General features: G+C 46.2%; 1 protein-coding gene across 1 annotated transcript in view; it reads left to right on the top strand.

The window, feature by feature from the left end:
* Positions 1–10,302: 10,302 nt before the first annotated feature.
* The window catches only part of LOC132823008 (exocyst complex component 6B), a 649,049-nt gene continuing 637,347 nt past the window's right edge, over positions 10,303–22,004 (top strand). The window contains exon 1 of the mRNA XM_060836576.1: positions 10,303–10,403. Within this exon, the coding sequence (XP_060692559.1) occupies positions 10,306–10,403 (98 nt within the window). The 5' untranslated portion in view covers positions 10,303–10,305. The remainder of the gene's footprint in view (positions 10,404–22,004) is intronic.

Raw genomic sequence — 22,004 nt, 5'->3', positions numbered from 1 at the left:
TTAACTCTGATTTCTCTTCACAGTCGCTGTCATACTTGCTGAGCTTTTCGAGCAATTTCTATTTTTGTTTTCGATTTACATCATCCACAGTTCTTTTAGTTTTTATTAGGCAATGCGGCCTATCTTCCAGCTGGGTACCGAGTAGGAATCAGCTCTGTCTTTTCAGTAGTCAACTCACAACTTGTGGAGCCATCGAGCTTGGGCATTAATACAACCGAGGAGCTCCAGCTGCTGCTGCTGAGTCTATTAGTTGGTGCTTCACAATGTAGTTAACCTCCTACCAAACAAAGGGAGTGAGGGGGTGGCAGCTTTTCCAAACCTAGGCAAGAGGGATGTTGCCTTATGGGAAAGGCCTTTCCCACATCAATGTCATGCAGAATTAGGGTAGAGTAAACTTGCATGAGACTGTAAATGTAGTGAGCAGCCTTATTAAGTCCGTTTGCTGTTCCACACATTAGTGGGTGAATGAGAGATCTAGGATCACAAGTATTCTATATTGGTTAGCTGTGAAGTAGCAGGCTCAATGTGAGCTCCAGCCATATCTCCCTCCAATTTATCCCTATTATTATCCTCATACTCCTGGCCAGTAGCATTGGGACCTGCGATGGGGATCATTTAAAATGCATCGGTTTTATTTTGAAATCATTTACTGTCAGTAAATTGCCGGCATTGTGTCAATATCTGATCTTCTTAGCAGCGATATTGCTTTATCCTAGTGACCTGACAAATCTCTGCTTTTCCTCCAAGCTGGGGACTCAATTATATAGCTTTATTCTTGAGCATCTTGACTATATAGCACAAATCACTGCACTGGGCTTGTAAGGGTTCACCTGAACCACTAAAATATGGTCTTCTGGCTGAAAGCTTAGGGCCCTGGTTGGCCTTTTTCCACTGCTGTATGGGAGATTTTCAAGGTTTTCAGGAGTTGCTCCTGGAATGCTGCTACACAGTCTAACATGGAGACCTCCTCCTGTATTCCAAAATGTTCTCCTTGATCAGTTTCAGAGGCTCTCTCACTTGATGTCTGTAAAATGGATTCAGTGGGTGAGTTCCTGGTGGTGATCAGAAGAAAATCTAGTCCTTTTTTCCCCAGTTACAGGGGTACTCAAAGTCATACAGCACAGAAACAGATCCTTCAGTCCAACCAGACCACACCAAACATGTTCTCAAACTAAACTGGTCCCATCTGTCTGCTTTTGGCCTATATTCCTTCAAATATTCACAAACTTATCCAAATGTCCTTTAAACATTGTAACTGTATCTGCATCCACCACTTCCTTTGGAAGTTCATTCCACACAGCAAACACTCTCTATGTTAAAAAAAATGTTGTCACATCCTTTTTAAAATCTTTCTCCTCTCACCTTGAAAATAATCCTCCTCATTTTGAATCCCCAACCTTAGGGAAAAGATGTTTGCTATTCAGTTTATCCATGCCCCTAATGATTTTGTAAACTTCCAGAAGGTTACCCCTCAACCTCCTACGATCCAGTGAAAAAAAGGTCCTGGCCTATCCAGCCTATTTTTATATCTCAAACCCTCTATTCCTGGCAACATCCTGGTAAATCTTTTCAGAACCTGCTCCAGTTTAATAATTTTTTTTCCCATAGCAGGGCAACTTGAACTGGACACAGTACTCGTGGCAATGATGATTGTTCTCAGGGTCTGACAGTGTCATTGCAAACCCCTCCCACCAATGACTGTGGATGATAATGTATTATATTGGAGTCCTGATCCTGCTGGATCCCACTGGGCAGACTGGGCAGGTGAAGAATTGGGTCAAATCCCACACCACTGCTCTGTTGGATATAGTTCTCAGGAACATCCCCTGGGAAACGGGTAGGCCAGGTTCATGATGATGAGGATGTACTTTTGGTCCCATACAGCAGGTGTCCCACACAGTCTGTTAACATTTTGCTGACCGATTCCACGATGGCCCAGTGGTATTATCACTAGAATATTAATCCAGGGACCCAGGTCCTCTACAATTTGCGGAGATGTGACCACTTGAAATACTGGCTGATGTGGGAGTGGGTTTTGCATTTTCCAATATTGCATTTTGATTGACCAGCTGGCTGCAATATTTCTCTGCGGTACCTTGGCAGCACTGCCATCTGGTGGTCACTGTCTACAGTGCTCTATGAGGGAGACGTTCATTCCTGCATCCACACCTCTTTTTTTAAAAATGTTAAAAATCACACAATACTAGGTTGTAGTCCAACAGATTTAACTGGAAGCACTCGCTTTCTGAGCCCCGCTCCTTCATCAGGTGGTTGTGGAGTACACAGTTGTAAGACACCAACCTGATGTAGGAGCAGCGCTCCGAAAGCTTCCAATTAAACCTGTTGGACTATAACCTGGTGTTGTGTGATTTTTAACTTTGTACACCCCAGTCCAACACAGCATCTCCAAATCTTTTTTTAATGTTAGCAGCATTTAGGGATTGCTTCTGCCAAAGCTTCAGTCTGAGTTAGGGTTTTGAATGCCAGAACAATTTGTGGGGATGTTCCCAAAGAAGGTCTCTTTATTACCTTCTTGATGTCTTGTAGATTCCTGTAAAAGTTTTCAGACAACCAGATCAGAGGGTTTTCTGTTTGCAGCATTGCCTCAGGCTCTGCAGACTGAGCTTGTCTTGCTATAGACCTTGTGAGTGACAAAAAAAAACTGCAGATGCTAGAATCCAAAGTTGACAAGCAGGAGGCTGGAAGAGCACAGCAAGCCAGGTAGCATCAGGAGGTTTCGGGTATAACCCATTAATTTGTGAGCACACAGTTAGGGTGAGTGCCAGACACATTCTCCTGGAGCTGTAAGGACTCTCTGACTTCTCATCCACACAGAAGATGAGTAAGGCAGTCACTGATCCTGGGCAGTCAGTAAAGAGGAACAGGCATGTATCTTTCTGTAAGCCCCGTCACCAAGACCTTGTCCATGCCTTTTCCCAGACCAGCATTTGACCAGCCCCATTATCCCTTACAGGCTTGCTTGTCTCACCCTATGGAAATCTGGCCATGTTTCTTTTGAATACAAAATCTTGGTACCGCTCAGAGATTTGGTTAACCTCATCCTCTCTCTCTCAGGAGTGCCCCAAAGGGATTCACAACTATAATCAGAACTGTAGCCAGGTCTGTGTGTTGTCTAACTGACTTTCATTCTCTGCACAATGTGGCATGTGCCCTGATGACTTTCTTTTTTTGCCTGTCAAAAAAGTGTGTGATTGGTTTTCAGGAAACTGAACAGCTTGGAGCTGGGAACAAGTTACAGAGAGAAAATGAAGTGTTCTGTTCATCCCTAGACCAGGAGCAGTATCTCTGTTCTCTGCAGAACAAAACTCACTGTAAATCTGAAGAAAACCATCTTTTGTGCCTCTTAGCAACCAGAGGAAGCATTTGGAAAAAGATGGTTGAAGCAACTCCTGGTCAGCGGGACAGCCATACAACAGAACCCGGGATAGCGTATCGTGTGTGTCTGTGTGTGTGTGTGTAAGTAAAGAGAGAGCCTATAAGGAGATTGGATTTTAGTTAGTGGTATCATATGCTGTTGGTTTATAACTATTTACCTGTAGCTCGTATTTATAGTTCAGTGTAGAAACCTGGTCTGTGCAATCTGGAAGGAGAAAGTGAGGACTGCAGACACTGGTGATCAGATTCAAAAAGTGCGGTGCTAGAAAAGCACAGCCTGTCAGGCAGCATCCGAGGAGCAGGAGAATCAATGTTTCCAGCATAAGCTTTTCATTCCTGATGAAGAGCTTATGCTCGAAATGCCGACTCTCCTGCTCCTCTGATGCTGCCTGACTGGCTGTGCTCCTGCTCCTCTGATGCTGCCTGACTGGCTGTGCTTTTCCAACACCACACTTTTTGATTCTGGTCCATGCAATCTGGGTCTGAAAGTCTAGTAAATTGGGGAACCTTATAAAAGCTTTAACTTTCATGATGATCTGGGCATCGTGAGTCTCAAGTTGCAGCATGCTACTTCAGTCAATCTTAACAAAGTTTCGGTGTTTGTCCAGGCTTGGTTTAGAAATAAAAGAAATGAGGATTTGGGTGTGGTGTGAGTAAATTATACAGCAGAACGAAAACACCAGGTTCTGTACTCTTCAAGAAACATGGATACATAACCCAATACTGAAAATGTATCTTTCTCATTCAAGAAATTCTGACTAAATAATTTTAGCAGACCTCTACCATAGACCAATTTAAATGGGTTAAATGGAAATATCAAAGAATTTCTGCAGGTGTCAGAGTTGTTGCTGATCATCTTAAAGGGAATGTAAAGACTGGTTGACTTTGTGGTTAAATTGGAGATAGCATTGCCTAAAGACAATGAGCTAGGAAGTCAGAGTTAATCGAGGTAAAAAAGTGTGTTACTTGGATTTAGGTGAAATACAGAAAAGGTTGAGTCATTCAGGCAGTGAAATGTCAGAATTGGTGATTCAACGAAATTTGAAGTGGCTGAAGAGTGAGCACAAATGAAACACAAATGAACAAATTCCAAAGGGAAGTGAAAGACAAGGTCACTTCCTCAGATCAAAAGGTGGTCCAAAACTAGAGGGCATAGGTTTAAGGGGAGAGGGGAATGCTTTAAAAGGGACCTAAGGAGCAACTTTTTCAAGCAGAAGGTGATGCACGTATGGTTTGAGCTGCCAGAGCAAGTGGTGGAGGCTGATACACTTACAACGTTCAAAAAGCATCTGGATGGGTATATGGATAGGAAGGATTTAGAGGGATATGGGCCAAATGCTGGCAAATGGGACTGGATTATTTAGGATATTTACTCGGTATGGATGATTTGGATTGAAGGCACTGTTTCCATTCTGTACATCTCTATGAATCTATGTAGAACAATTACTGAGAATAAAAGCAGGACATCCTCACAATTATGAATATGACAATTTAATTCCCAGATGCTATTTGGTTAAGGACCATAACAACTGGGATCTTAATGGAAACATTAACACAGACTGTCACAAATACCCACAGACTGGGACAAATCATTAGGTTTCTTCTTATTTGCTTCCGGAGATTCTTAACCCATTTAAATTGGTCTATGGTAGAGGTCTGTTAAAATTATTTCGTCAGAAGTTCTTGAATGAGAAAGATACATTTTCAATATTGGGTTATGTGTCCATGTTTCTTGTAGACAGGCGTGTAGCATAATAGAGGGATATTTAAAAGTCTCACAATCTCAGCAAAATGTAAGAGCTGTCATTGACTTCAGCAAGTAAGTTGGAAGGCACACCCCTATCTACATCAGTGGAGTTAAGGTGGAGATGGTTAACAGCGTCAAGTTCCTATGAACAATGATCACCAACAATATGTCCTGACCCACCTGTTATGGACCAGGCCAGACCCCCTCAAAAATTTCAAGAAAATAGCCCCGACCCGAACTTTCCTCATTGTTTTAAGTAGGTGTAGAGTGGATATTCCAGGAGTTATGCAGCTGGTCCAACCAATTACTTAACCTGTCTGAAAATCCAATCATTTCTATTGCAACTTAACGATACTGTTCCAAATACCTGCAGCATCCCTTAAATATTCCCTTGGCAAAAAAAAAAGGTAAAATCAAACACAGGTTCTTACAGGAGAGATGCCAGGGAGAGAAGATCAACATGGAGCTGCTCCTTTGACCAGCAGCCTCAAGGAGACTGTTTGCTAAAACCCACGCAAACTAAACCTCTGAACTGGGAGAACTGGTCATTCCCCTTTCATTGTACAAGTGTTTTAAAAGCCTTTTCAAGTAGACATTTCCAGCCAAATCGATACCTCTGCATATATGACCCCTCTGAAAAATGTCTAAGGACAACAGAACGTTGTCAAAGGAACAACATCATCACACCCCCTACGTTGATGCAATGATCAAGAAAGCACGACAACATCTCTACTTCCCCAAGAGGCTAAGGAAATTCAGCATGTCTGTAAAGCCGCTTAACAATTTTTATAGATTCAGCATAGAAAGCATTCTGTCTGGATGCATCATGGCCTGGTACGGCAACTGCTCTGCCCAGGACTGTGAGAAACTACAGAGAGTTGTGAACATCATGCAAACCAACCTTACCATCCATTGACTCTGTCTATACTGCTTCCTGCCGCACACCCCAATTATAATCTCTTCCATCAGACGGAAGATACAAAAGCTTAAACATACAGATTCAAGAACAGCTTCTTCCTCGCTGTGATTAGACTCCTGAATGGACCTTTCAAATTTTAAATTTATTGTTGATCTTGCTTTTTTGTGCACCTCCTCTGCAGCTAAAACATTGTATTCCTCACTCTGTTCTATTACCCTGATGCACTTTGTATTGTAAGACTTGTCTGTACTGCACACAAAACAGAACTATTTACAGTACCTAGGAACATGTGACAATAATAAATTAAACCAAATCAAGTGAAAATCAACCCATTCTAAAAGATGAAAGACTTAAGAGGTTTGTTCAATATATTGTATTAGTTGCATGACACTATGATCTTGCATTATAAATTCTGTGTATTATGATCCTGCCCCAGTAGCTACCCGACGAAGGAACAGAGCTCCGAAATTTAGCACTTTGAAATATACTATAACCTGGTGTTGTGTGATTTTTAACTTTTTAGCATATAGTAACATCTGGGAAGAATATTGGAGGCAAGTCAGAGACTTCATTGTTATTGAGGAGAGGAGTTAGGATGTCATGTTGCGGCTGTACAGGACATTAGTGAGGCCACCTTTAGAACACTATGTACAATTCTGACTGCTGATCTATAGGGAAGGGGGTGTGAAACTTGAAGGATGTGGAAAAGATTTACAAGGTTGTTGCCAGGAGAGGAGGGCGAGAGTTCGAGGGAGATGCTGAATAGGTTAGGGTTTTTTGCTCGGCATGTCGGAGGATGAGGTTTATAAAATCATGAAGGGCATGGATAGGATAAATACCAAACCTCTTTTTCCTTGGCTGGTGGAGTCCAAAACTAAAGGGTATATGTTTAAGATGAGAGGGGAGAGATTTAAAAAGAACCTTTTTTTCTCACAGGAGGTGGTACGGGCATTGAATGAACTGCAGTGGTGGAGGCGGGTACAATTACAACATTTAACATCTGGATGGGTACTTGAATAGGAAGGGTTTAGAGGAATATGGGCCAAATGCTGGCAAATGGGACAAATTCAGATTGGGACTCTGGTCGGCATGGATGAGTTGGACCGAAGGGCATGCTATATGACTCTATGACCAATTAAACCAATTACAATTGGCTGATTTAGTGATAAATTTAACGAAAATTAAGTTTGCAAAGTGGTCCCTTATTTTCAGCATGTCATCTCCAAGAGCTTAACCCGGCCTGGCAACCTTCCATTAGCGCCAAGAAAAAAATGCTGGAAAACTCATCAAGCAGGAAGAAATAGAATGCACCATAAAAATTGAGCAACACACCAACTTTTATGCAAGTACAGAGGAATGTAATGGAAGAAGGGTTGGAAGAATAAATGGAAATGAGATAGGGTAATAAGTGGAAGAGATTAATGGGATGGTAGTGCACTGCTAATGGAAATGGTATTGAGATAAGTAAGCAAAGTAAAGAAGGTGTAAAATACACAGCAGAATTACTATTGTCAAGTGATGTCTGAAACAATGGGTGCAATAGTTATGATCTGAAATCATTGAACAGGATATGCACTGATAGTTTGTACAGTGTTTAAATGAAAGACAAGATGCCTTTTTTTGAATCTCAGCTTAAAAATAGCAATGTTTGTTTCCCTATTGGTTAACTGGATGATTAGCTTGAACACATTATGGATACTATTTTTCCTTTGTCACTCATACTCTAGTCACTCATTTCTATGTTATCACTACAGTGGATCCTCACTTCCGCAAACATTCAGTCACTCCACCACCAGTGCTCAGTAGCAGTAATGTGTGCTATCTACAAATACACTGCAGAAATTCACCAAGGCTTCTTAGGAAGCATCTTCACAACCACTTCCATCTAGAAGAACGAGGGCAGCAGCTACATGTGAACACCACCGCCTCCAAGTTCTGAGGGCAGCATGATGGCTGAGTGGTTAACACTGCTGCCTCACAGCACCCAGGTTCGATTCCAGCCTCAGGCGACTGTGTGTGGAGTTTGTGTGTTCCCCTGGTTTCTGCTGGGTGATCTGGTTTCCTCCCACAGTCCAAAGTTGTGCACTTTAGGTGGATTGGTCATGCTAAATTACCCATACTAATTGGGGATGTGTCAGTTAGGTGCATTAGCTTTGGGAAATGTAGGCTTACAGGGATAAGGTTGGGCCTGGTTGGGATGCTCTTTGAAGGGTTGGTGTGGACTTGTTGGGCCAAATGACCTGTTTCCACACTGTGGGAATAATATTTTTTTAAAAAGCCACTCACCATTCTGACTTGGAAAATATATTGCTGTTCCTTCAGCATTGCTAGGTCAAAATCATTGAATTCCTTCCCTAAGGGGTCCCTACACCCCAAGAAGTCCAGCAGTTCAAGAAGGCAGCTCATCATCATCTACTGAGGGGCAACTAGGTACGGGTAATATACGCTCTCCAAGCCACCACTGTTCACATCCCATTAGTGCATTTGTTTTAAAAAAACCAAGCCGTAGAGAGGAAGTGCAGAAATAATAGATGACTGCAACTTTGTGACACAGGTACAGAATGATGCAGGTGGCCCTCAAAGTGTTTGCGTATTCGTTGTTTGGTGTCCTCAATGTGCTATTGAAGAATTGATGGACATTTAACCTATCATGCTCAGACATGATGTGTCAAATAAGCATCTTCTGAGCAGTAACAATGTTGAAATTCTGTGATTCTACATTATTAAGTTTGGCACTGCTGGCGAACCGTACTTATTGGCCATTCGTTATTGCTTTCCAGGAAATACCATTCTGACCCTTTCAGGACAACAGTTAATCACAAGAAATGTCACATGGAATCTGCTGAATTCAGGGACTAATAAAAGAAAAGATAAAGCCACAATAGTGCTACTGGACCATAGGGCTGCTGTCTGATTGGAGATGACTGGTGATAGTTTAATCTGCGGGTCAGCAGGTGAGGAGAGAGATCCTTCAAGGAGAGTCCTTCATCATCACCTCAGCTTGTGTAGGAATTAAACCAATGCTGTCGGTATTAGAGTCATAAAAATGTACAGCATGGAAACAGACCTTTCCGTCCAAATTGTCCATGCCGACCAATCATGCTAACCTAATCTCGTTCCATTTGCCAGGTCTTGGTTCACATCCCTCTAAACCCTTCTTATCCCAATCCAGATGCCTTTTAAATGTTGTAATTGTACCAGCCTTCACCATCCCTTCTGGTTATTCCATACACGCACCACCCTCTCTGTGAAAATGTTCTCCCTTAGGTACTTTTTAAATCTTTCCCTTCTCACCCTAAACCTATGCCCTCTAGTTCTGGACTTCACAACCCCAGAGAAGTCTATTTGCATTATCCATGCCCCTCATGATTTTATAAACCTCTATCTGGTCACCTTTCAGCCTCCGACGCTCCAGGGAAAACAGCCCTACCCAATTCAACCTCTCCCTATAGCTCAATTCCTCCAGCCCTGGAAACATCCTTGTAAAACTTTTCTGAACCCTTTCAAGTTTCACAACATCCTTCTGTTAGGAAGGAGACCAGAATTCTTCTACACCACAAATCAACCATCCAGCCAACTGACTCAATGCAAGTGCCAAAAGAACTGTAGATGCTAGAATCCAAAGAAGACAAGGAGGGGTCTCGAAGAAGCTGGCAAGCCAGGCAACATCAGGAGGCAGAGAACGTTTTGGGGAATTAATTCCTGAAGAAGGGTTATATTGACTTCTCTGAGTAAAAAATGAGGTCTGCAGATGCTGGAGATCACAGCTGCAAATGTGTTGCTGGTCAAAGCACAGCAGGCCAGGCAGCATCTCAGGAATAGAGAATTCGACGTTTCGAGCATAAGCCCTTCATCAGGAATCCTGATGAAGGGCTTATGCTCGAAACGTCAAATTCTCTATTCCTGAGATGCTGCCTGGCCTGCTGTGCTTTGACCAGCAACACATTTGCAGCTATATTGACTTCTCCACCTCTTATGCTGCCTGGCTTGCTGTGTTCTTCCATCCTCCTGCTTGTCTACATTCAATATAACTGCAAGTCAATACCAGTTATTGCCACAAGGAGGCTCCTTACGGATTTGGCACCGCGCAGGCGCTAATTCCCCGAGCGGGCAAGTCTGGTTAAAGTGGAGGGGAAAGAACTCCAATTCCCAGCATGCTCAGGGCCCTGCTTTGTGACCGAGCCACCGTCGGTCTGCTCTACGTCATCACGCAGCGCCGGGACGTCAACATAAAGTCAGCAAAATGGCGGAGGCGGAAAGTTTGGAGACGGCGTCGGAGCACGAGCGGATCCTGCGGGAGATCGAGAGCACGGACTCGGCCTGTATCGGGCCCACGCTGCGGTGAGGGGCCGGGGCCGGGAATGGGAACGGGGGTGTGGGACACAGGCTGAACTGAGCGCGTCGCCGCCGCACAGACAGAGGAGAGCTCTTACACCAGGATCAGCAGCACGCCCCTCAGACCCCATCACCAACACCAACATCACCAACATCCCCCCCCAACATCACCACCCCCCCATCACCATCATCACCAACACCCCCCACCAACACCAACACCATCATCACCCCCCCACCACAACACCCCCCCCCACCACACCCACCACCCCCCCCACCAACACCACCATCATCACCAACACCAACACCCCACCAACACTAACACCATCATCACCCCCCCACCACCACCCACCCCCCCACAACAACACCCCCCCCAACACCATCATCACCCCTCATCACCAACACCAACACCATCATCACCCCTCCACCAACACCACCCCCCCCCACCCACCCATCACCATCATCACCACCCACCCATCACCCCCCACCCACACACTACCCCCACCCATCACCACCCCCCCACCACCAACACCATCACCCACCCCCCCACCACCAACACCATCACCACCCCCCCACCACCAACACCATCACCCATCACCCATCACCACCAACAACACCCCCCCCACCCCACCCATCACCCCCCACCACACCACCCACCCATCACCCCCCCCACCAACAACACACCATCACCACCAACACCACCATCACCACCAACACTAACACCACCATCACCAACACCACCATCACCACCCACCCACAACACCCCCCCCAACAACACCATCACCACCACCCCCCCATCATCACCACACACCCCCCCCACCACCCCCCCATCATCACCAACACCCCCCCCACCAACACCATCATCACCCACCCCCCACCAACACCAACACCATCATCACCCCCCCCATCATCACCAACCCCCCCCCCAACAACACCATCATCACCACCCCCCCATCATCACCAACACCATCATCACCACCCCCCCATCATCACCAACACCCCCCCAACAACACCATCATCACCACCCCCCATCATCACCAACACCATCATCACCACCCCCCCATCATCACCAACACCCCCCCCAACAACACCATCATCACCACCCCCCCATCATCACCAACACCATCATCACCACCCCCCCATCATCACCAACACCCCCCCCAACAACACCATCATCACCACCCCCCCATCATCACCAACACCATCATCACCACCCCCCATCATCACCAACACCCCCCCCAACAACACCATCATCACCACCCCCCCATCATCACCAACACCATCATCACCACCCCCCCATCATCACCAACACCCCCCCCAACAACACCATCATCACCACCCCCCCATTATCACCAACACCATCATCACCACCCCCCCCATCACCAACACCCCCCCAACAACACCATCACCACCCCCCCACCACCAACACCATCATCACCACCCCATCACCACCCCCCACCACCAACACCATCACCACCCCCCCACCACCAACACCATCACCACCCCCCCATCATCACCAACACCATCATCACCACCCCCCCATCATCACCAACACCATCATCACCACCCCCCCATCATCACCAACACCATCACCACCCCCCCCACCACCAACACCATCACCACCCCCCATCATCACCAACACCATCATCACCACCCCCCCATCATCACCATCACCCCCCCAACAACACCAACATCACCCCCCACCAACACCAACATCACCCCCCCACCAACACCATCACCACCCCCCCACCACCAACACCATCACCACCCCCCCATCATCACCAACACCAACATCACCCCCCACCATCATCACCACCCCACCAACAACACCATCACCATCATCATCCCAGAGAACCCCCCCCATCATCATCATCATCCCAGAGCACCCCCTCCTCCTCCTCCTCACCATCATCATCATCACCATCATGATCATCCCAGAGCACCCCCCCCATCATCATCACCATCATCATCATCCCAGAGCACCCCCCCCATCATCATCACCATCATGATCATCCCAGAGCACCCCCTCATCATCATCACCATCATCATCATCCCAGAGCACCCCCTCCTCCTCCTCCTCCTCCTCCTCATCATCATCATCCCAGAGCACCCCCCCTCATCATCATCATCCCAGAGCACCCCCCTCATCATCATCACCATCACCATCATCATCATCCCAGAACACCCCATCATCATCATCATCCCAAAGCACCCCCCCCCCACCATCACCATCATCCCAGAGCACCCCCCTCACCATCATCATCACAGAGCACCCCCTCATCATCATCATCCCAGAGCATCCCCCTCACCATCATCATCATCATCATCCCCGAGCATCCCCCTCACCATCATCATCATCCCAGAGCATCCCCCTCACCATCATCATCATCATCCCAGAGCATCCCCCTCATCATCATCATCATCATCCCAGAGCATCCCCCTCATCATCATCATCATCATCATCATCATCATTCCGGACCACCACGCTCCCCATCATCACCGTCATTATCATCCCAGACCATCCCCTCCCCATTGTCGTCGTCATCATTCTAGACCACCCCCCCCATCGACATCATCATCATCCCACACCACCCCCTCCCCATCGACATCATCATCATCCCAGACCACACCCCTCACCATTATTATTATCATTGTCACCGTCATCATCATCTCAGACCATTCCCCCCCCATCATTATCATCATCCCAGACCACCCCCCCATCATTATCATCATCATTATCATTCCAGACCACCACGCACCCCATCATCATCGTCATTATCATCATCATTATCATCCCAGACCAACCCCCTCCTCATCGTCATCATCATCATCATCCCAGACCACACCCCTCCCCATCGTCATCATCATCATCCCAGACCACCCCCTCCCCATCGTCATTGTCATCATCCCAGATCACCCCCCCGCCCATCGTCATCATCCCAGACCACCCCTCCACCCCATCGTCATCACCGTCATCATCCCAGACCACCCCTCCACCCCATCGTCATCATCCCAGACCATCCCCCACCCCATCGTCATCATCCCAGACCATCCCCCACCCCATCGTCATCATCCCAGACCATCCCCCTCCCCATCGTCGTCATCATCATCATCCCAGACCACCCCCTCCCCGTCTTCATCGTCATCATCCCAGACCAACCTTTCCCCATCGTTGTCATCATCATCCCAGACCACCCCCTCCCCATTGTCATTGTCATCATCCCAGACCACATCCCACCCCATCGTCATCGTCATTGTCATCATCCCAGACCAACCCCCTCCCCACCACCCCGTCATCGTCCCAGACCACCCCACCTCCCCGTTGTAGTCGTCCCAGACCACCCCACCTCCCCGTCGTCGTCGTCGTCCCAGACCACCCCACCTCCCCGTTGTCGTATCCCAGACCACCCCACCTCCCCGTCGTCGTCGTCCCAGACCACCCCACCTCGCCGTCGTCGTCGTCGTCCCAGACCACCCCACCTCCCCGTCGTCGTCGTCCCAGACCACCCCACCTCGCCGTCGTCGTCGTCCCAGACCACCCCACCTCCCCGTCGTCGTCGTCCCAGACCACCCCACCTCCCCGTCGTCGTCCCAGACCACCCACCTCCCCGTCATCGTCGTCGTCGTCGTCGTCCCAGACCACCCCACCTCGCCGTCGTCCCCCCAGACCATCCCACCTCCCCGTCGTCCCAGACCAGCCCACCTCCCCGTCGTCGTCGTCGTCGTCGTCGTATCCCAGACCACCCCCCTCCCCATCATCGTCGTCATCATCCCAGACCATCCCCCTCCCCACCATCGTCGTCATCATCCCAGACCATCCCCCTCCCCACCGTCATCATCCCAGACCATCCTCCTCCCCATCATCGTCGTCATCATCATCCCAGACCACCCCCTCCCCATCGTTGTCATCATCCCAGACCACCCCCGCCCCATTGTCGTCGTCGTCGTCCCAGACCACCCCCACCTCCCCGTCATCGTCGTCATCATCCCAGACCATCCCCCTCCCCACCGTCATCATCCCAGACCAACCCCCTCCCCATCATCGTCGTCATCATCATCCCAGACCACCCCCTCCCCATCGTTGTCATCATCCCAGACCACCGCCGCCCCATTGTCGTCGTCGTCGTCCCAGACCACCCCACCTCCCCGTCATCGTCATCGTCGTCATCCCAGACCACCCCACCTCCCCGTCGTCGTCATCGTCCCAGACCACCCCACCTCCCTGTTGTCGTTGTCCTAGACCATCCCCCATCGTTGTCGTCGTCGTTGTCATTGTCGTCCCGGACCACACCCCTCCCCGTCGTTGTCGTCGTCGTCCCAGACCACCCCCTCCCCGTCATCGTCATTCCAGACCACTCCCCTCCCCATCAACGTCTTCCAACACCACCCCCTTCACCCCCTCTCCCTTGACCATCATCTCCATCCCAGGACCACCCCATCCCCTAGACCATCATCCTCATTCCATGACTACCCCCTTCTCCCATTCACAGGATATCTCCTCCCTCTTCATTAGGCCTGAACCACCATCATCGCAGGACCACCCACTCCCCTTCCTTTCCCCCCTTGCCCATCATCTTCATCCCGGGACCACCACTGCCTTCCCCATCATCACCATCATCATTCCAGGACCACCAACCCACAACCACTAAACAATCATTATTCCCCCACTACCACTAATGCTCGTCATCCATTTCAGGACAATTTCTCAGCCTCTGTCATCCTGGGATCACTTCCCTGGGGTCATCCGCTCCCCCAATCATCTTCCCTGGAGGATGCACCCACACCCTTCCTCCCCAACTCCTTGAAACAAAGAGCACACTGCACCCCACAGACCTCCTGGGTCCACTCCCAGGAACCCTCCCTCTTCATCCTCGGACCACCTCATTTCTCTAATCCCAGGATTGCCCCTCTCATTCCTGGGAGTTCATCGTACAGCAGACACCCATCATATCCCAGGACAACCTCCTCCCCTGGTCTTCGGGTACCCCCTCATCCTGGAAATTCCTCACATGGAATGGAAGAGAGAACACCACCCTCTTCCTGGGATTCCCCTACACACAAGGGACAACCATCTCATTCTGAAAATGCATTTCCCTATCCTGAACCTCACCTTACCCCAAACCCCCATCATCCAATGCCCCCCTCTCCCCCTCAAGCTGGGGACAACCCACCTTGCCCATCCCAGATAACACCTCAACCTGGAGATGCCTCCTTAATCCTTGAAAGTGGAGTTGCAGGTTGACAGGGTGATGTTGGTGGCATTGGGCATTTACATTGAGTAAAGGAGTTGGAATGTCATATTGCAAGTGGACAGGATATTGGTGAGGCCACTTTAGGGTACTGCATACAGTTCTGGTCAATCTTTTATAGGAAGGATGTTGTTAAACTTGAAAGGGCTCAGAAAAGATGACAAGGACATTGCTGAAGTTAGATGGCTTGAGCTATATGAAGAAGCTGAATAGGCTGGAACTTTTTTCCCCCTGGAGTGTTGGAGGTTGAGGGGTGATCTTATAGAGGTTTATAAAATCATGAAGAGTGTGGAAAGGATAAATAGCAAAGGTCTTTTTCCTGACATGGGAAACTAGAGGGCATTGTTTTAAGGAGGGGGAGAGATTTATGAAGGACCTGAGGGACAACTTTTTCCATGCAGAGGGTGATGCATGTATGGAAAAAGCTGCAGAGGAACTGGTGGAAACAGTTACAATTACAACATTTAAAAAGGCATTGGGATGTGTATATTAATAGGAAGTGTTTAGAGGCAAATGGGACTAGGTCAGATTGGGACATCTGGTCGGCATAGGTGAATTGGACCAAAGAGTCTGTTTGGGGTACTATTTGACTCATCCTGGAGCCCCAAGAACAATGGACTAGACCTACTCTTAGGGACTTCCTTTCATCTAGGACCCTTTTCTCTCAGACGCCACTTTATTCTATACCCTCCCCATTTCTGTGCATCAATCCATACTCAATCTTCTTACCTGCATTCTGGATATAACTGAACCCAGGGGCAGCTACTTCATCCTGGAACATCCCAAAGGCCTTACCCTAGCCTCCTCATTTCAGAACCCCATACTTTGTCCTATTGATGACACCCTCGCCCTAGCGTCTTGGTTTGGAATGCCCTATCCTGTCAGCACAGGATCATCTTGAGTCACCCTCCTATCTCGGTCCCCACTACATCCCAGCTTCCTCATTTCCTCAATTCTGTTCCCCTGGATCATCTCTCACCTCCCTCCAAATTACTGGGTCCTTCATCTCCCTTGAGATGTGGGCATCACTGGCCAGGCCTGTATTTATTACCTATCGCTAATTGTTCAGAGACCAGTTGAGAGTCAACAATATCGCTATGGACCTGTAGGCCAAACCACATATGGACAGCAGATTTATTTCTCTAAAGGACATCAAAAACCCAATTGGTTCACTATGATAGTCAGTGGTGGTTGAATGGAATCCTCTTAGCTTCCCCATTCACAATCCACAGAAATTCACCAGGGATTCTCACCCTCTCAGGCACCCTAACGTTTACAATACCCCTGTTTTCCTCCTGGGATCACCCATGGTCCCAAACCACACTAATGCCTCTGGTTTCTCCCCTCTTGCCAGATCAACTCATGTCCTGAAAAGTTGCCAGTGTGAAAATGAGAGCCCCAAGCTTAGCTTGTCAGTGGATAGAATATTTTTCTCATGAATGCTTTTGTGAAGGGGTAAATGAGGTGTGCATAACTGTTGAATAGCAATTTCATCAATTCTTACAGCTTGCAAGAGGAGCATGAATTCATTTTGTGTGCATGATTCTCAGCCATTTTAAAGAATTGCGGTGAATGAAACCTCCTACAGTAGATTCAATAATTCTAAAATTCAGTAAAATCTGAAAGAGGGAAGTGGCCTACTGTTGACCATTCAACTGCTGTTGATTGGCAACAAAAATAAACCTGTCTGGTTCATTAATGTCCTTTAAGGAAGGATATCTGCCTATTTGTGACACCAGCCCAAGGCAACAGGTTTGATTCTGAATTGCCCTCTCAGTAAGTAGGGATGGATGATAAATGCAAGCTTAGCCAGTGATGCCTATTTCTCAAGAACAAACAAAAATGAAACAATTCTCACTTTAATACCTAAACAGATTTGAATATTTCCCACTTGCAGTTGGTATATTTTCTTCCTGATGTTAAAGTTATTGTTTGGAACTTGGATTGTCAGCTATGATAAAGTAGCCAAGGAGTGGTACAAATGATAGGTCAAGAGGGAAGCACTCATTACTGGCGTGAATGATTCTGATCCAGTGCAGTAGTGGTGACTTTTGCCATTTGGGCTGCTATCAACTTAGCAATGTACCTGACATTGAAGATAGTGATTCTGAACTGTCCTAGTTAAAATGTTATTAGCAGAAGTGTGGCCTACTTTATAATATTCATTCAGAAGAAAGTTATTTGTGGCAACTCCTTTTAAGGTATGGGGTTCAGGGCAGTGCACTTTTTTTCCTGTAAGTGATAGTCAATAGTATAAGAATTGTTCAGCATATTTAATAGTGCTGATGTCACCGCTACTGTTGCCTGTGAAGCCTAATCACAATGATCAGACTGTAACTGCTGATCCTACCTGTGAGACCAAGTTTCATTGGTTATAGTGTTATTTCACTGTGTACAAAGAACACAGATTGTCCTTCTGTTGCTTGCAACTGTATCTTGAAGTTGTGTTTTATACACTGTCACTGATCATGACACCAACAAAAAAAAAGTAAAGAAATGGGGATAAAACCCTAGATTGAACAGGAAAGGGAACTGTATAACCTGAATAAGCAAGATTTCAATGAGGTGCACTTCCCATCTGTGTCCTGCTGTATGATGTAGCAATGTCATGGGAATACCACCACATTTGAACACAATATCCTCACTTGATTATTTTCTCCAGTTCTTCACTATTGCTAGTCCATTCTTAAGATTCAAAAAAAAGTGTGGTGCTGGAGAAGCGCAGCAAGTCAGGCTGCATCCAAGGGGCAGGAGGGTGGATGCTTAGGGCAGATGCCCTTCATCGGGAAGGTGGAATGGAATAAGAGATAAATTGGAGGTGGGGTAGATAGGTGGGAAGGTGATACCCCAACTAATCTCATCGCATACCAAACGCCTTCTTCACTATCCTATCTACCGGTGATTCCACTTTCAAGGAGCTATGAACCTGCACTCTAAGGTCTCTTTGTTCAGCATTACCATTAAAGGTGCATAAGTCCTGCTCAGATTTGCTTTCCCAAACTGCTGCACCTCATTTATCTAAATTAAATGCCATCTGCCACTTCTCAGCCCATTGGCCCATCTGATCAAGATCCTGTTGTAATCTGGAGGTAAACTTCTTTGCTGTCCACTACACCTCCAATTTTGGTGTAATCTGCAATCTTATTAACTATACGTCTTTTGCTCCCATCCAAATCATTTATGTAAAACCTGAACACAAAATTGCAGCTGATACACTGCACTATTGAGAGATTGTTCCGCTGCTTGAGGTGGTATCTTTCAGCTGGGATTTTCAACAGTAGCCTGTTTTTGCCCTCAGATGGGCACAAAAGATCTCACAACATGATTAGAAGGAGTGCTTCGTTTGTACAGTGCATAAAATTGAGTTTTTGGAGAAAACAAATTACTGCATGTCTAAAGTAAAAAGCAAAAATGCTGGGCATACTGAACAGATTAGGCAGTATCTGTGGGGTGATAAACAGTTGTCATTTCAGGTTGATGACCTCTCACCAGACAGAAAGAACACAAACAGTTATTTTGAACTTAGAACAACACAGTGCAGTACAGGCCCTTTGGGCCTCGATGGTTTCACAGGTCGATGCAACAATCTGAAGCCTATTTAACCTACATTATTCCATTCTTGTCCATATGCCTATCCAATGACCATTTAAATACCTTTTGGAGTTGGCAAATCTACTACCGTTGCAGGCAGTGCATTCCACACCCCGACTACTGAGTAAAGAAATGACCTCCGACATTTGTCCTATAGACATCACCCTTCTATTTAAAGCTACATCCCTCATGCTAGCCATCGCCATTCAAAGGAAAAAATAAAAAGGCTCTTATTGTGCACCCTATCTAACCTTCTGATTACCTTACATTTGTTTTTTCCCCACCTTAAGTCTTCGTTGTTTGTCTTTATTCATTTGAAGGGTGTGGGCATTGCTGGATGGGCCAGCATTTTTGCTCATTCCTAGTAGCTCTTTAGGTGGTGATGGTGAGCTGGAATGAATTGGCTGCAAAGGTAATGAAAGTAGAGTCAGTAGTATTGGCTTTAAAAAATAAAATTGAACAAACAAAAGAGGAGGCTGTTGGGAAAGAACACATGGGAGATGACTTGGTTTGTCCTTTTGGTTGATTAATTCTCTCTTTAGGTTTCATATAATGGACTTAGTGCTTCAGGCTTCTTTCAGATTTTCCAATTTGTAAAAGCAATACTTCTGCTACTCACCTAGAGGATTCCAAATCACAACCATACATTTCTGATATTTCCATCCAGTTTTCTGTAAAGCATATAGCTTTTGCAACATCTACAGCAGGATTAATGAAGTTTGAAGTCAACACTGATTGCATTCTGACTTAGCAACAGGCAAGTAGAGTTCAGATCCATCTTAAATTTAGGCCTCCTGTAGAAATTATGCATAAACATATGCAAGATGAGCAATTGCTAACTAATCAAATTTCTCACATGACTGCAAGATCAGCACCACCTTAATTCATCAGTTGAAACCCTTATTCATGCATTTTTTACCTATAAACTCACCTATTCTTCTGACCAAACACCCATCACTATACACTTAAACTAGTCCAAGCTTCCCCATTATTAATTCATAGCAAGCCAGAACTTTAACATCGCTGAGAGAAAACTATCAGTTAAAGCTTTTTTAACCTTGTACTTACCAGAACATCAGTTTAAATAGAATGAGAAGCAGCTGCTGATAGGTTGGGTCATAATTGGCAGGGGGGAGGGTCACCAAAGACAGTTAGCTCTCAATATTAATTCTCAGACCAGGCAAGTAGACTCTGATTGGCCAAGGTGAGGATGCAGCAAAGTTTGGGTGTATCCATGACCCCTTTTAATGTACAGATTCCTTTTATCCTCATAAAACAGGGTGCAGATCATTTATGTGTGTAGCTTTTAGTGCATGCAAATGTGTCATCACACTGCAGGTCTGGCTCAAGATCTTAAATTGATTTTCTTAGCACTAGACTCTTAGTACAGTCCAGATGATTTAATAAATTATTTCCTATAGCAGAATCACATCTAATAATGGTGAATGTATTTTTCTGAGGGCTGCACACATGGGCCAGTTGCTCACTGCTAATGGTGAATGTAACATGTTGTTTGATACTGTTTATCAGTCATTAGGGCATACCACTCACAAAGCTGGTCTCACATTGGCACTGGAACTCACCTATCATATTCCACATTTATATGAGGCAAAACATCTTTTTGGCTTGAACCTGTTGGTGGAGAAAACCACTGATAGCTTTATTGTATAGGAGCAGTATCTGCTAGCTTTACCTGTTGTTCAAAGTTTGAGGCATGTTCCCCTTTCAGATTAATTTGAGGTCGACTTGGTATTGTTGAAGGCTAAAAGTGGTGGACACAATTCCTTTCATGATATGCAACTTTTAATCAGGGGATCTTTTATCACACAGGATAGTTTTGCAATGCCTATTTCAGCATTAAGCTTACATGATGAACAGATGGGCCCTTTATATAACGAGTCCCATTCACTCATTACCCTGTGCGTACTGAGCTACATTTGCACCTAGTTTGGCGGTTTCCCATAACTAGTTTACAAAGCCCCCTGAGGTATCATCCCTCTCTGAGCCTATTATCTCCTTTAACCCTATAGCTTTCCAAGATCTCTGTATGTCCCCATTTCTGGTCTCTTGTGCACCCTGATTTTTATTCTTCCACCTTAGGCAGATCTGTTTTGAGCTACGTAGGTCTAAGGTCCAGCAACTGTTGGAGGGTCAGTGCTGAGGGAGTGCCGCATTCTCTTTCTTTAAAAGCTCATTAAAATTTACCTTCTTGATCAAATTGTTGGTCAGCTGTCATGATGTCTCCTTACTGACATGGATCCAAACCCAATTGATAATGCTCTTGTAAAATTCCTTGAGGTATTTAACCATGTTAAGGGTGCTGTTTAAGTGCAAGTTGACAAATTCTAGGCTTGAAAAATTCTGTTGGCGGCAACTCTGTTTAGTTCAGTGGTGGTTGTCCCACATGTTTCTGAAAACTTAAGTACAGTTAAGCTTGACAGTCCAGTGTGTTAGTGTTACTCCAGCAGTGCTGCTTCATCAGTGGCACTTTCTTTTAGTTTAGACTTTAAACTGAGGCACATTCTGCATGTTCAGATTCATGTAAAGATTCCAGACTACTAATTGTGAATCTGTGCGATGTCCTGGCCAACGTTTATTCGATAGCCAGCACTGCTGTAAACTGATTATCTACTAATTTATTTCATTGCTATTTGTGGAAGTTATCTGTGTGCAAATGGCTATTGCTTTTCCTATATCAGTGACTACCTTTTCAAAATAGTTCATTAGCTGTGAACTGTTTTGGGAGGTCTGGCGGAAGTGAAGAGTGCTT

The sequence above is a fragment of the Hemiscyllium ocellatum genome, chromosome 1, assembly GCF_020745735.1.
Source record: "Hemiscyllium ocellatum isolate sHemOce1 chromosome 1, sHemOce1.pat.X.cur, whole genome shotgun sequence".
NCBI classification, from domain to species: domain Eukaryota; kingdom Metazoa; phylum Chordata; class Chondrichthyes; order Orectolobiformes; family Hemiscylliidae; genus Hemiscyllium; species Hemiscyllium ocellatum.
The sequence above is the reverse complement of the archived record's forward strand: the minus strand, read 5'-3'. Positions and strand labels throughout refer to the sequence as shown.